This window comes from Lingula anatina, chromosome 5, assembly GCF_051362555.1.
Source record: "Lingula anatina isolate TDL-2025a chromosome 5, LinAna3.0, whole genome shotgun sequence".
Classification (NCBI taxonomy): domain Eukaryota; kingdom Metazoa; phylum Brachiopoda; class Lingulata; order Lingulida; family Lingulidae; genus Lingula; species Lingula anatina.
In genome coordinates, this window is record NC_141771.1 from 24,352,878 (window position 1) to 24,369,489 (window position 16,612).

Genomic DNA, 16,612 nt, shown 5'->3' on the forward strand with positions numbered 1-16,612 from the left:
CAAGATTAACGGCAAGGAAGGCAAGAAAAAATTCGACATCGGGGACGATATTGGGACAAAAATTTGCCACTAATGGATTAAAGAGTTAAACTCTATTCTTTTCAAATTCATTTGGCATGGGAAAAATGATAGGGTATCAAGAAAGACAATTATTCAAGACTTCGAAAACGGGGGCTGTAGAATGGTGCATTTGGAATCATATATTAAAGCCTTAAAATTAACTTGGATTCGCAGATTACTATCGAATACTAACCAATATGGAAGGATCTTTACCGAAATTACAAGTTGCGACACGACGTCGCTCTGTCAGTTTGGACCTGTATATGCGAAACAATGCGGGGAAACCACGACAAATTTATTCTGGAAATAATTATTTTCATATTACTCACAGTATGCTAGCGCAATACAGGAAAATGACCCACAAGATTTTCTGGAAGCTCCATTGTGGTATAATCCGAATATTTTAATTGAAAACAAGGTCGTATTCTTAAAACCATTATATGAGAAAGGCTTCCAAGTGGTGCTCGACTTGCTTGATTCAAACGGCAACGTGCTTTCATATAGAGAAATCACGGATGCATACAAAATACGCCTCCCATTTACGAAATATTTTGGCCTACGAAATGCCTTCTATAATGCATTTCCCAATTTAAAAGGAATAACTGTTACACAGAAAACTTATAACCTGAAAATACCCAAACCGCTTATGATAATATGGAAAAACAAAATGGCTGTAAAGTGATTTATGATACGTTTATAAAAAAACTGTACGAAACCCCTAAAAATGAAATAAAATGGGAAAGGTTCTTTAATAAAGCAATAACATGGAATCTTATCTACAATCGTCTCCTGACAGATATAAAAGAATCCAAACTCAGATGGTTTAATTTTAGATGTATTCATAGAATTCTAGGGACAAAATACTTAATGTTCAAATATAAAATGGCGGATAATCCTCATTGCAATTTATGTAGCACAAGGATGGAAACAATTGAACATCTATTCATAGATTGTAATCTCGCAAAAAATTTGTGGAAGCAAATCGCAAACTGGTTTAGGGAAGAAAAGGGAGCCAATATTCATATTTCTGCATCGGATATTATCCTCGGAAATAATGATGAGAAATTGAATTCATTGATTTCCCAGTTAAAATATTACATTTACAGTTAATCAAAAAATGGGGGACATCTGCCCTTTAGGGACATCGAATGCTATCTGTGTTAGAGAAAAAATGCTGTGCTTATCAATATCTTATTTACTAATGAAAATGATGAGCCATCAGTAGTAGTTATAAGTGTCTGTTTGTGTGTGTGTGAGAGAGAAGTAAGTGTGAGGTAAAAAAAGAATTATTGTATTCTGTAATTAACATTACCTAAGTTCAATAAAATAATAATAATAATAATAATAATAATAATAATAATAATAATAATAATAATAATAGTGAAGTCCATGTGAAGTATTAAGGGTTATTCATTTTTGTCAGTGATCCAAATTTTCTTTTCTTAATATGAAAGCATTAAATATATAAGCAGCTAGACTAGGGATTAATTTTTTTTTTTTTTTTTTTTGTCATTAATCTTTTGAAAAAAATTTAGTAGGGTTATTCACTTGCAGATATTTTTCTCTTAATTCTGTATATGCTACTCATGTCATTAAAAATGGTATTCGTCTTCAACATCATAAATATTGTTTTTTACAGATTAAGCAGAGTCTATTGCATCTTTCTATACCTCTCAATCTACCGCTCTCAATATTTAGTATGTGATTTGCGCATCTGAATCTTGCTAGTGAGATTCTATGTTTTACATTTTTAACGCTTAATAAGTAACACTCTAGTGTTAGCGTACTCTTAAATAATGAATAAGCAGGAAAAGGGCAACTCATATGTATGAATATGAAAAATTCCTAAATTTATCAAAACAATTCAAGCTCTAAACCTTTAAAACTGATGCAATATTGTCACGACAGATTAGCTGTAAACATTGATCATTATTGTAACTTAAATGCTGGTTTTAGCAAAGCATTCATGGTTGTTGGAATTAAAACGCACAATACTCCTCAGCGTCAGAATAATTAAATGGATCACGGACTGTCAGACTTTAACATATGTTTTAGGTGACCAACCAATGCAGGAACACCGCAAATATCTTTCCACCTGCCCGTTCGTCCTAGGACTGGAAGTTGGGAATATTCCTCTGGAAGAACCAAGGACAGCTCTTCCTCTTGCTGTGTCAGAATCACAAAGACAAGCTGTGGGAGGCAGCGCAACAGGATCAGAGAGTAAGCATGATTTAACAATTATTATACCACATCCTCATAAACGCAAGGACAAGATTTGAAAGACCTAGTTAACCATATTCATGTGCTGCAATGTAATGCATATTGACCGAATTAGAGGATACCCCAATGTTGATACTATATGGAATTTGTACCCTCAACAAAAGTCGAGAATCGAGAAATGCGTACAGTGTACATGTACTACATAATGGGCGAGAAGCCTAGCTTAAGGCGAAACAATAAAAATGAACTATGTAATATCTGCATTACCCTAAGGCCCGGGCGTGTCATGTCCTGTTCCGCGTATCCCTGGATTCGTACCCCTCGTTTCCAAGCACGCCTATTGTTTCTGTTTGAGTCGTGGTTCATAGTGCATTACATCTAGAAAGCATGTTAGTGCATGACGCCAACCACAGATATTAAATGTCGTTAAACTGTCTTTACTTATCAAGACGAGCATTAAAACTTGCCTTTACATGTTTTCTCCCCATAGATGCCACAACTGGACCCACACTAGGAATACTAACAGCGAGACCTAGACACGAGAGGTACGCCATTGAACAGGCCAGAGTTGCGACCTTTGCTAACTGGCCGCCATCTCGTATTCCGCGTCCTGAAGCTCTCGCCAGGGCCGGCTTTTTTTACGCCGGTAAGTCCACTTTATATTTGAATAAAATATATTTCTTAAATTATTAATTATCAATATGTCACATATCCATTGGTGTTGCCAAATTTATATATAAAAAAATAAAAAAACCGAGACACATCGATACATATGTCATAACCTATAACGCCACTTTTTAAAGCGCATCAGCATCCCACAAAAGCAAAATCACCCTATATGTGAAGTATGTACAGATGACCATGTACTTCAACGTGCAATCCACAGCTCTCACGATATTTTTAGATTGTCGTTAATAATAAACTGATCCATGATGAATAAAAATGGACAAGTTGTAATCTTAGGCTTCATTCACATGGAAAGTCTATTTTCTAAATTCTATTTTCTATTCGCGGAATGTTTTGTGATCACGGTCTGTGCCCTGAATATACCCGCGGCGTGATTACTGGCAGCGCGAGCCAGTTACTTATACAAAGCTTTTTTTTTAAATTAATTCTCGGCTGTGCTCGGAGGAACTTCTGATACCTTGACGCATGCGCAGTAGTATCTCTAAGCTGTGGAGTTAATCAGTTTAGGTGTGACGACTCAAACATACAGACGCGAAATATGCACAAAATCGACAAACACATTTTTCAAAGCAATCGTGGTCGCCATTAACTTGCTAAATTCCTACTGCGCATGCGTAAAGGTATCAGAATCTCCACAGGGCACAGACCGTGATCACTAAACATACCGCGAATAGAAAATAGAATTTAGAAAATAAACTTTCCATGTGAATGAAGCCTTAATAAGAGGAGTAACAGGACCCATTAAGTTGATGTATTATTTATTTATTTATTGTTAATAACAGGTTTTGGTGACAACGTGAAATGTTTCTTCTGTGACGGAGGACTGAGGAATTGGGAACCACAAGACGACCCTTGGGCTGAGCATGCGCGTTGGTTCCCACGTTGTGGTTTTGTTCGTCAGTGCAAGGGAGATGCTTTTATTCAAATGATTAAGGGTCAAAATTCGCCAAACAACCCGGTTAGCATATATTTAACAACATCATTTAATATAATGAAGATATAAACGAACTGTTTAGGGTAGCTGACGTTTAAAAATAGGTGTAACGACAAAAAGGAGGAAATTGTCTTTAGATTGTAAATCTACACACCATGTAAGCAACTGCCATATACATTTATTATGCTTTTTTATATAAATTTTTCACGGTAAATATTGATTTATTCAATTTGGCCTCCCCAGTCTCAAGCACAAGATCAAAGAGCACAAGGTTAGTTATCCATTGCTTTCTGACCAACGAACACAATTATCATTTATTCGATACATGTGCCTTGCTATATATATATATATATATATATATATATATATATATATATATATATATATATATATATATATATATATCACAAGTGTGTATTATACATTTACATCTCTAAAATACCTCCTATTTCTGTCAACCCTGTGTATATATTGAAGCACTTCTCGACGGACATCAGTCAATATGTTCCCTCTGGCAGTTCCATTATAGTATTTGTGTTCAGCCTCAAACCAAAGTCGACAATAGAAAGGCATGTATTTTTCTACGGGTTCGCATGCCGTTTATATTACTTTTACTTCTCTGCCACTTACTGAATCTGACAAAAATGTTCCTGTCTCTGTCAACTGAATTGCCCTCAGTTTTGAATGTTCATCTTTCCCGAGAGAAGCGTTATTGGAACCGAACACGCCGTGTCCAACAGCTTCGTTATATCTTGTTAGTTTTTCTACCTGTTTGCTGTGCTTGAGAAGTATTTAATAAAAGAAGTTCTAAGCCATAGGTTCTATAAAGTAAATGGCTATATTTGGGATGTGATTTATGTAGCTGTGACCTGGATTTGAATCTCGCCTGGATTTCAATCTTGCCTGTGACATGTATATGAACAAGTCCTTATTGTTCTTATTTGTGATTGGAGCCCATCAAACATTCAACAACTTGGAACAAAATATCACCATATGCTTGTAAAAAATGGCTGAGCATGCTTCTTTTCTCATCATGTGATCAGAACTCTGTTTGTATACAGGTGCGCCAGGCAATTACAATGTAGAGGCCCGGGAGATCAAAGCCCGCCTGGACACCCCGACAGTGCAGGCGGTCTTAGATATGGGTTTCAGACGAGATACAGTGCGTCAGGCGATCGAACGTAGATTGAGGGATACTGGGGATGATTTTCCCAGTGCAGCGAGTTTACTAGATGCCATTTTGAATATTGAGGATGAGATGAACCGGCAGACGGCGCAAGGTGCGGCGGCGATGGCAGTAATTTGCCAAGAGGAACCTGGTCATCAGACACTTAACCCAGCTCTGTCTGAAGTACCAGCATCTGTGACAACCCAAAAAACATCTCGAACGCAGAATTCGGGTAATGTCTGAGCTAATAACACTCCGATATGATTACTTGCGGTTAGATTATATAAAATATACACAGGGTTTAATAAACTAGACCAAAAGTTCAGAAACATCGTTATTTTGAATGATTATGAAATAATAATAGGTGCTAAGGTAAATATTTTAACCAAATGTTTGTGGATGGATGACAACTGGCATACCTGAATCATCTTTACAAAATCAGAGCTATTCAGACTTGATGTAAAATTGTATTTCATTTTAGAGAAACAATCTAAAAAAGACAATAAAAAGAAAAAGAAGAAGCAAGACGCTCCGATACCAAAGGGAAGTGATGACAAGGGTGAGCACTAGGCTTTTGATCTCTGTTTGATGTGTGTCAGTGTCCAGTGATATAAAAACTAATATCGAGGTCAAATTCATAATGCGGCGATCAGATACTTAGTAATCGTGATTGAGTTTGTACGTCTTAGGAAATAGGCATACATATAAAAAAGCTTAACTTTCTGAAATAAAACTCATTTTCTTTTTTTTTTCAACTAAACAGTTCAAATATCATTATCATTTGTAAACTATCAATGCACTCGAATTGCAGCTACAGGACGACTGGTATATATCGTTTATGTTGTTTACAATAAGAAGCATCCTGAAGCACTTGATGAATGATTAAAAAAAGAAGGGCAAACGTGTTTATTTGTGTCCTTTCCCTTGACTGAATGTTATATCATTATCAACAACTGTTTTGAAGTAAGTGTTGCCAACCATATTTCAGAGACCAAGTCCTTGCTTGAGGAAAACAAAAGACTGAAAGAAGAGCGCATCTGTAAGATATGTATGGATGAAGAAGTTAGCGTGGTATTTCTGCCGTGCGGCCATCTTGTCGCCTGTGTCCAGTGTGCGCCTGCGTTGAGGAATTGCGCCATTTGCAGAACAGCTATCAAGGGCACGGTTAGGTCCATATTAAGTTAATCTTTATGTTATCCTGGCCAGGAATAGCAATGATTCATCCAAACTGCACCATCATCTTAATATCTAAATAATACGTTGAAGGAACTACAGTAAGTATCACAGATTCAATGATATTTCATGATCACATATTGCAATGTGTAGTAACAACTATTCTCATTTTGACAGTTTTAAGAAAGATTTTGTACCTACAAACAACATAAAACAAAACATTGGCATAGAGCGACTATCATAAAGATCACAATAAAGAAAAATGTTATTTATGAACCATCTCTCTCATTGTTATTTTTTACAGCTTTTAAAGTCACAAAATTACTCAAAAGTGAATTGTATATATATATTTTTTCATATTAAAAACGCTAATGCACTATTCTTTGTTCAGTTAGAACATTTGAACACAATGCAGATTGATTTTATTTATATGAATATTAATCTGACTTGACTTACTACGTGTGGCTAGTGCCTTGCTATATTTTTTTAAAATATTGCAAGCAAACTTCTGGTGTAAAAAGGTGTGTTTACTATGACAACATTTTAATGTCTGTATTAAGGATTTTTAGAGTTTTCATTATTGTTACTTAAAGGGATAATAACTCTTCGCGTGAGATTTATATTTCACAATAAAAACATTGTGAACAACTCACAGAAATATAATGTATTCTGTTTTACCACAAAAATGGCAGTTATAGCTATTATTTTGATATCTGAGCTTGTCTTTAGACCACGTGACCTCCACTGATGGCTATACTCTGTTATTATCTCTTAAGAAATTATAACCAAAAAACAAACTTTTTTCGAAAAAAACAGGGACTAACTTTGAATGTAAAAATGGATTCATTTACCATTGGTAAGTATTGGAAAATTGTTGTTTACTCTAGGAAAATTATTTTTATTTTTTGGCCAGAATGAAGAGTTATTATCCCTTTAAATGATTTCAGGAATTGATCTATGCATTCTCATTATGATAAAAATTGTGCGAAACGCGCGATATTAGCATGTTACTTATTATTTTTAGTCGTGACAAATAGAAGTATTTTTCCTAATCAATATGTACTGTTTTTATTAATTATACAGCGTGTTTATTTATTTTTATATTATATTTTACAAACCAATTTATGATAATTCCTATAAAATGAATATTATGTTAACCATGATTATTACCATGTTGTATTTTACTTACTTTTCAAACTTATGAATAATAGTGTTTATATTTATTTTTTAATTATGTTTTATTACATGTGTATCTTATTATTCATTATATGTTATTTTGCAGAATCTTACGAACTGTGCATGGTATTTACGTTGATGTCAACACTGAAACCTTGCCATATAACATTTTTAAAATATGTAAATGTGCTGTTTATATAAATGAACTTTTCAACAACCGACAAAGAGACGGATTTTCTGATTAGGTTTTCGTTTCATTTGATAAATGAATAACATTTGTTGATATAATATGAGGTGTTTAATTTATAGACGAGCAGTTGGACTTCATGACGTTGATTGGTTCTGCTCGTTATATGATGATATCAGTAAATTATATGGTATACATGTTGCATAAAATACAATTTGGTATCAATAAACGTATTTATCAAGATATGTATAAATCTAATGTTAGTATTGAGCAACATTAAGAATCAATAATGAATGTCGATCGAGATGTATTGTATAATCGATTCCAATGACTAACTCTTGATAAGGATTCGGAATGGGACATGTTTTGATATTATGATAAGTATAATGGCACATTGCCATATTTGTAAATACATGGAGTGTTGATGCATGGTACATATGTTTATGATAATATGAATTTTTTTGGTAATTTACGGATTTTGTGTTATGTATTTGTTTTAAAAAAATTTGTTTTAAAAATGAAAAGAATAATAGAGCGTATGTTGTAAAACTTCAGAATTCAAGGACAGATTCTTTTGAAAAAAAAAAAGGTGTACGTTATGAAGTTAATGGCTTACACCTTCACTAATTGCAGATAATCATTAAAAAATCAAATGAGTAGAAGAATGAAGAGTTATTGAGTGTAATATTGCATTCCCATAGATTTAGATCAATCAATCTAGATTGATCTAACTCCCTGGGGGTTCACGCTTAATTACTGTCAGCCGAGCGCGCACGGTAGTTAATTACTCCCTTACAGCTTTTAGTAGGCGGGACAGGCATTTGAGCCGGCAAAGCTGTCAGTAATCTAGTGAGACTCCCCACAGAGATAGATCGATCTAAAATGTGTGGTAATGGGGTCTAAGTTATATTTCTTAAAGAGTCAGCAAGTGTAGAAATTGTTTTCGTGGTAGGAAAAGAACGAAAATGTCAAAGTTACGTACAATTTTATTTGATTTGTCAATTTCTCAATAGATTTGCATGTTTCAGCAGCCACATGTTAAACACATGCACATTTAGTATGAATATAGTCCGAGCATGAGCAATTCAAATAACATTTTATATGTTTTCTCGAAGACACATCTGTTAGAAACAACATAATAAGGACATATTGTGGGATGCAACACGTGAAAGGAAATGCCTTTTAATCAGGGAAAAGACAATAGGTCGAAAACAAGTAAATTATATATATTAAACACACTTGTGAATTTATATGAAAAATCAGTCGGTGAATATATATTGGAAAGCTGCATAGCGTCGTTTTCGTCGCTATGATAATATGTCCAAGATTAAGTTTAGTTTTCATCAGGTTTTGACAATTGTAATTTTTGGGTTTAATGTGTATCTAAAAAGTAACTTAATAAACTTACATAAAATACAATTGCATTCTCATTAAGTTGCTGTATGCCTCAAGTATCCTGGCCCAGAACCTACAAATATTTCTTCAGGTAAACTGCTAAGTTTTGGTCTGTTGCTATCAATCGGGTGAACAAGGTGGATTGGTATTCATTAAGTCAGAAATCAGATTATGCCTGGTAGAATTTCCAAATATCTAGCTTTCAATGGGTAAATGATTATTACACTATACTGTTAGAATATTGTTTATCATCCTGTTGCTAGATAAACAGATATTAGAATAGGAAGAAGCCAATGTAGCAGCAGTGACACAGGCCATTGCTCAATTGACCATCAGTTGTGAGAAACATAATGATAATGAATTAAAATATTACTGTGAAGAAGATGATATTGTTGCATGTGGTGACTGCGAATTAACAGACATGGTATTCTGTCAGTTTATAAAGTTGCAAAAAACGAGAGAGATCAAATCAATACAGGAAAGGTTCCATTCACATAAAGCAAGACAGAAATACCTGCATTCATGGCTCTATTTCCATAACCTGAGCAATGATTGAGCAGGGCGTGAATATATACAAAGTAGGCAACAGGAGGCGGAGCTAAAACTAAAACCATGTCCACTACAGACACTGACATTCACTGGTGTGCAGCATAGATTCGTTGTAACCATCAATTATACATACCATTTTTTATACCATCAGTGAATAATTGAGATGGCTGTGCAATAAATAAAGCTATGGGTTTCAGGATTTGGAAACACTTAATAATTTTCTTTCCGAATTGGTGACTTGGTATTAGAAATGACCGGATTTAATTATTTATTTGTCAACAAAATTAGATCACTACTAATTAATTTAGTAGAATTTTAAGTTATTTTGTCTGAAATGCGATCAGTAATTTCGTTTGCCAGTATGTCTTAGAACAATATTTTCATATGCAATTTGTTTCTGTCATATTTTTAGAAAATATTTATTGACATATGCACTTTGAATTGTATTTTGAATTATATTTTAGTAAAGCAAAGCATCATGATGTAGAGAAAACTATCAACCTCTAAGGAAAATATCTTCAAAGGCTGTCATGTTGCAATTGTCACGAATGTTCTCGATTATTCTTTCAATAAATACAGGTATATTAAACTTTAAATATTAAACTATAAATATTATACTACCATAATTCACTAAAAAGGCCAACCGCACTTATCAGGCGTTAGAGTAAAATATGTTTATGGAACTCGCAAACAAGCTTGTAAAATGTTAACCATACATACTTTTACGCGTCATTATTGTATTATTTTATTCAATTATAATATTCGTTTAATTTAAGTCTAATGTGATACAAATTAACGGGTTTTACAAGTTTTACAATGTTGTGGTGGAAATTCTACATTTTACGTTCAGTGATTATATCGGATTTTTTTTTACAAGCGTCGCTATTCAGGCGCATATGATACATTTATACCGATATCCCCCCTCCACCCCACCACCACCAGCGCACACACACACAAATAATAATAATAATAATAATAATAATAATAATAATAATAATAATTTTATTATATTTCCAGAAATTGTTTTTTTTATCGTTCAGAGAATGGTGTTTATATTGTTGTATGCCATTATGACCCTCTGTCTGCAACCTCCAGTTAATTGAAGTCATTTAATAATGAAACAACGACGTTTATTTTTTATTATAATTTTAGTTTCGACTGTGAATATAACACTAGTACTATTAACCCTTAAAGGCCCAAGACATGTTTTTCTTGCATGAAAATGTTAATACCTAGGTAATAGGGTTGTAATAAGCACATTTATCAATAAATGTTGAAAAAAATATTTTGGGCAACATTGACCTAGTTTTTGGCTATGCTCCACCGGTGACCCACTGGGCTTTAGAGGTAAACAAATGACCAAGTTTCAAAAAATCAAAAACCTCTTTTTATTACAATAACAACATTAAAAAATAAATTCAAACATGGAAGTGTAGCTAACACTTTTGTGTGGTTTAAGACTATTGTATTTAGAATGAAAAGCCAGAATATTGAATTTATTATTTACCTTGATATGACAATACAGACACATACAAACCCACTAGAAAATAGCATTAGCGCCTTCTTATGGAGGAAGACATATTTGAGTGAAGTGAAGGATAATGACCTAGTTTCTAATTGGTCAACAAGGATAAACTAGGACATAGGGGAATAGGAAATGGCAAAATGAAGTGGATTCATTTTTTGTGGTGTGGGTGGGGACGTCTGAAACTTGGGGGTCACGGGTCACCCACTATAATCTTTAGCCTAGAAAAGTGCTTACATTACATAAAGCGGCTTCCAGCCGCACTGATTCACGCTATTACGCTCACTCACGTGCTATCAACCTTCACCTGCCCCCCTACCCCCTTTTCCTGTTTTCACACCTGAATACCGTGCACAATTCGTGTAGCTGCGAAGTGTACATTGGCATGCAACAGCACAAATATTTTCTTTTACAAGGGATAATGTCATTACATCTGTGTGCTTTTCTATCAGCAGCTCTATTACAGTAAGTTACACAAGCTAGGTCACTGAGCAATGCGCCACTGTAGTAACGGAAGTCTGCTAGGTGAATATGCGTAGACAAGTAAGGCTGCGGCATTGGAATATCATATTAGATCAATCGAAGAATAAAAACCCCACGACTGCGCGACACTGAAATATTTTATGACGCAGCACCGCAGCTGTATTTATGTCAATAATATCACCTGACAACTATCGACGGGCGCCATTTTGTTCGCCTTACCAGAGAAAAGTCTTTAGGAAAGTCATTTTAAAGACTAAATATAAAAAAAAACATATCCTGGGAAAGTAAAAGATAAATCAAAATACTAGTGAGCGTGAATTCACCGCACAAAGAAAATCACTGACATTGTTTGATCTGCTGAGTAGAGACGATCTTGCTTCGATGAAGACTTTTCAAGGATTAGGTGGGAAATCGACCGCTGAAATTTTTATGTTTTAGAGGTACAGTATGAGGCGTAAAAGATGATATTACAAGTCCACATTTCATAATATTCTTATTTCAAACTTCAATTTGAATATCGCTAACGTATAACCATCAAATAAAAACTGGGGCCGGTTTCACAAAGCGGTAGTTAGTTAGCGATCGGTAGTTAGCCTCTCGCTAGTTAGAGTGCCGTTTCACGAAGCAGTCGCTAGTTCTCTCGCTCGTTATTTTCTCGTTGTTGCCTTGGATATTTAACGACTGGTCAGACCAGTCACTAACTCTAGAGTTTCATCGTACGCATGCTTAATGAGTGAAATAAAAAGGTTGCTTAGTTACCGTTGTCTGTCGTTTGTCTTTGTATCCAATATGGCGGCTACTTTTCTTGCTATCCGCACTGTCAGACGGCAACGTAGACTACGACGTTTTCATGAAAGGCAGAATCTATAAGAATATACTCACGATAATGCAATTTACGAGAGGTTGCGTCTAGCTGTGACAAAAAGAGCGGCAAAAAAGGTGGTGGAGATCCTTTACAACGACCTCAAAGCAGACGTTCTAATGCATTTCCAGTCACCAAAAACTGGAGAGTTAGTGCTTTCGTGACACTTTTACGTAAGAGTTCCACTTCCGGCAGACGGTTTCGAGATTACGGTGAGTAACGAGAGAACTAACGACCGAACTTTACGACTGAACTTAGCGATGAGTTACCGACTGCTGGGTGAAACACCCCTCAAAAATCGCTAAGTTTTCTCGTTAGCGAGGTAGTTCAGTAGTTAGTTGTTCTAACTACTGCTTTGTGAAACCGGCCCCTGAACTATAATTGCAATCACCGCATGTTCCCTGAAAGTCACTGATCAATGCTTGTGCGGAAACTATGCAATGCCATAGGGACCATTCCCACAGATATTTGGATCGATCCATCTCCCCGGGGAATCTCACTAAATTGCTATTAACTTAATCCGCTTAAACATTTGTCGTAGAGGCTACACAGGCCGTGATTCCATGCAGTTTCGTATGATTTCGCACGGCCAACTCCTTCCACCGCACAGAAGGGATTTACGAGCACTATAAACTATGAGGACGTCGCATATTCTATGTAACCTATAGGGTTTACCAGCCAAAATGGATTTGCCTGGGGTGGAGGATGTCTTCTGCTCATGGATCATTACTCCAGCTCCCCCTGCTATGCTTTATTCCGTCTTTAATTCAATTGTTTAATCTTTATTTCCCAATGACTGGCCAAATTTTTGAAACGTATTTTAGAAGTCGGATAGTGGCATGACAATATCTTCATGTTCAGGTAATATTACCTACCAGTACTTTACAGCTAGCGTAACAGCAGTAATGTGATTAACCCCTAGCTGCTGCTTACCTGTTCCTAGGCCAATGTAGTGCTCTAAACATATGTTAATTGTACTGACAGTCAAAATGCAGCGGTCATTGTTTACCTGGGTTGATAATTGGAGATTCACACAGTACATGTAACAATAAACACGTCTGATGTTGTGAGTTCTGCTTTATTACATTCAAGATTCCTGCGTCAAGTCACATGGAACCAGGTGTCATGCGACACCTGGCGTGACGCGTAAACGATACATAGGCTAATACACTACATTCCTCCCCATCATATTTTCAAAAGATGCTTATATATAAACCACTGATAATTAAGATAAGTGTGAATTAATTACAATTGTTGACATAACTTTAACATACATACGGATTACACTTTTTCAACAGCATCTTAGTCAACCCTTGCTTTAAATGACAATGTTATATGTATTGTATGCCTTACATCAGCACAGTTAATGATAATGAGATCTATTTTTGTGCATAGTAAATAATAATTGTGCATATACATTACATATTAACGGCACATATAAATACATTATTTCCTTATAACTAAGGTAACATGTTGTGTTAAACAGTGCATACTTTCAAGTCCCATACTTTTTATATATAAATGTGCATGCATTACTGCATAAACGGCACATATGAACTTTACTAATTATGCTAAATCTGCATTATCAACATGACACATGCACTTTACTCACAAGACTGTACTGTGCATCCAAACAGCTTCAGAATACAAACAACTTTTACAAATGCCTTGATAAAGTGAACGACATATAATTGTGTCACTTGTATGAATAGAATATTGAATGCAAATACAGGCTCAGTATAATGTAGCCAATATATGTATGTAAAACATAGTCAATGTTCGGTTCAAAGTCAATAGAGTTCACAGAAAATGTCCCATTATCTCAGTAAATTGTCCTTGGCATAACGTATTGTAGTGGATATCGCTGTCACATCTGTTAATAATAACCTCATTAGTTCTGAGTCTTCCTCTCAAAAATAACGTATTGGAGGTATAACTGTTCTGCCACTTCTCGTAACAACAGCATCTTTGACAGTTCTATCACCTTGTGGTTGGTCATCACCCACATTAGGAGGAGTCACACATTTAGCTTTGGAGGGTTTTAGGGCCCCCCTTCCCTTGCAGGGTTTTAAGTGATCATGATGCACCACCACAACTTTTCTTTTTGTTTTTATCTTATACAAAATTGGAGAAAGCACCTCAATAATTTTGAAGGGACCGAGCCATACAGGCTGTAATTTCTTTCTTTGTATTACAGATCTCAAAATAAAAAACCTGCAAATATGGGCCTCTTGATTATTTTGAGGAATTAGGGTAACTGTATTTTGGGGCAGATTTGATGGCAGCCATTTTGTATTTATAAAAATTGGATAGATTTGCCCTTATCAAAGCATAGTTTGAATTCCTGGCTGTGAGTCTTTGATTAAATTTGATTATTGGAAGGTATTATCTCAAAATGTACTGATATCTTGATTTCGGCCGTTTGGTTTTCTGCTAAAATTGCTAAAGTTTGAGGCACTTTTTCAATATCTTCTGTTGTGTTTAACACCCTTTTTGAATTTTGTATGATTAGACCAATATATGCTTAGGATCCCTATAAAATTTTATGGCTGTCAAGCCTGCAAAAAGAGAGATATGAATGCTTGAACATTGCTTGGTAGAAAAGTGAGTTTGGGGGGTGGGGTCATAAAAATGGGCGTGGCTCGTTAGTTTGTGGGTTAAACTGAAATTTAGTAACATATTATCAATGGCAAATGGCTGGTTTAAATAGGTAAATTTTCAATTAATTTTAAAAAGTCATCAGTTTTGACATATTTGCTTATGAAGTAGCTTTATTGGCCGAAGCTGAAAATCAAGCCAAAAATGGCCAAAACATAAAATATCATATTATAATTATATCCAATGATTTCTTTTGGGATTGTTGCCTTCAATCTTAATATCTCCTATATATGCAACAATATTATGAATTTGGTTGAAATATGTTGACCCCCACCTTGCCACCCTCTGACTGGTCCTATCATGGACACACGCTTAAGTAATGAACACTTGGATGGTTTTAATTTCAATCCATTTTCTTTGAATCTATCCAACACCAGTGCAATATTGGCTACAGAATCATCAAAATTGTTCCCAAGCACAACAACATCATCCAAGTAAGCGAGTACTTGTCTCCACGTCAAACCATGCAGAACGGAATTGACTGCTCGCATGAAAGTAGCAGGGCTGTTAGTCAAACCAAACGGTAGTCGTTTAAACTCAAACAAACCGTACTTGGTCATAAAAGCGGTTTTAGGCCGGGAGCTTTCCTCAACTTCAACCTGATAATAAGCACAGTTCATATCAAGAGTGCTGAAATATCGAGTGCCCGCTAAAACATCTAAGCATTCGTCTTTCTGTGGTAGTGGATACACATCCTTGACGGTCACTTTATTTAAAGCACGAAAATCTATGCAATATCTCAAAGTGACGTCTTTCTTTCTCACTAAAACAGGAGGGGAAGACCATTCTTGTCGCCATTGTTGTGAGTTCTGCTTTATTACATTCAAGATTCCCGCGTCAAGTCACATGGTACCAGGTGTCATGCGACACCTGGCGTGACGCGTAAACGATACATAGGCTAATACACTACACTGAGGTAATAATACCATTAAGAGTGTTTAAAGCCAGTGAAAGGAATAATGATGTATAATTACCGCTAGCTGCTGCTTACCTGTGCAATGGTCAATTTCCTGGCTCTACTAATCTGTTTATTGTACTAACAGTCAAGATGCAGTGGTCACTTATATATATATATATATATATATATATATATATATATATATATATATATATATATATATATTCTTCTTTTTTTACCTGGGTTGGTCACTAGATATTCAGACAATACAGGTTAAGTCTGCCAGGAGTAAAGTTTAATGCCTAAAAGTTGTTGTGTTACAGGTTGTACTGCAAAGAAAGGCAAAGTGCCTAACGATATTAAGTTGTACACATTTCCACCAGAACAAGGCCGTCGCAAAAGAATGGATGCATGTAATTAACCGCGCACAGAGAAGTAAGGATGGGAGTGTGGACAAGTACGAATGTTGGGCCCTGTAACTCGAAAGTATCGCGCATTGCGAATAGCGATATCACATAGAGGTTACAGTGTATTATAGGGGCGAGTATGGACGAGTTATGGAATCGAGACGCTTGCGCTCGGTCGCAGAGCGCAATGTTTTCGAGTAACGAGGTCCTGGGCTCCGTATCTCGCTATG

General features: G+C 35.5%; 2 protein-coding genes across 2 annotated transcripts in view; both read left to right on the forward strand.

The window, feature by feature from the left end:
* LOC106169402 (uncharacterized) overlaps window positions 1-3,970 on the forward strand; it is a 65,588-nt gene extending 61,618 nt beyond the window's left edge. The window contains exons 7-9 of the mRNA XM_087014107.1: window positions 2,116-2,280; window positions 2,771-2,926; window positions 3,750-3,970. Of these exons, the coding sequence (XP_086870233.1) occupies window positions 2,116-2,280; window positions 2,771-2,926; window positions 3,750-3,970 (542 nt within the window). The remainder of the gene's footprint in view (window positions 1-2,115; window positions 2,281-2,770; window positions 2,927-3,749) is intronic.
* A 170-nt stretch (window positions 3,971-4,140) lies between these two features.
* Window positions 4,141-7,846, forward strand: LOC147761963 (baculoviral IAP repeat-containing protein 2-like). Its single transcript, XM_087014321.1, has 4 exons — window positions 4,141-4,172; window positions 4,963-5,301; window positions 5,551-5,628; window positions 6,058-7,846. The coding sequence occupies exons 2-4, from the start codon at window positions 5,043-5,045 to the stop codon at window positions 6,252-6,254; spliced, it is 534 nt and encodes a 177-aa protein (XP_086870447.1). The 5' UTR covers window positions 4,141-4,172; window positions 4,963-5,042; the 3' UTR covers window positions 6,255-7,846.
* Window positions 7,847-16,612: the final 8,766 nt, after the last annotated feature.

What these genes read in the sequence shown, in the direction of transcription:
- LOC147761963 (XM_087014321.1), top strand. Translation starts at nt 5,043, where the DNA reads ATGGGTTTCAGACGAGATACAGTGCGTCAGGCGATCGAACGTAGATTG. An exon ending in ATCTCGAACGCAGAATTCGG is followed by an intron (nt 5,302 to 5,550) that starts GTAATGTCTGAG and finishes ATTTCATTTTAG; the next exon opens with AGAAACAATCTAAAAAAGAC. An exon ending in AAAGGGAAGTGATGACAAGG is followed by an intron (nt 5,629 to 6,057) that starts GTGAGCACTAGG and finishes ACCATATTTCAG; the next exon opens with AGACCAAGTCCTTGCTTGAG.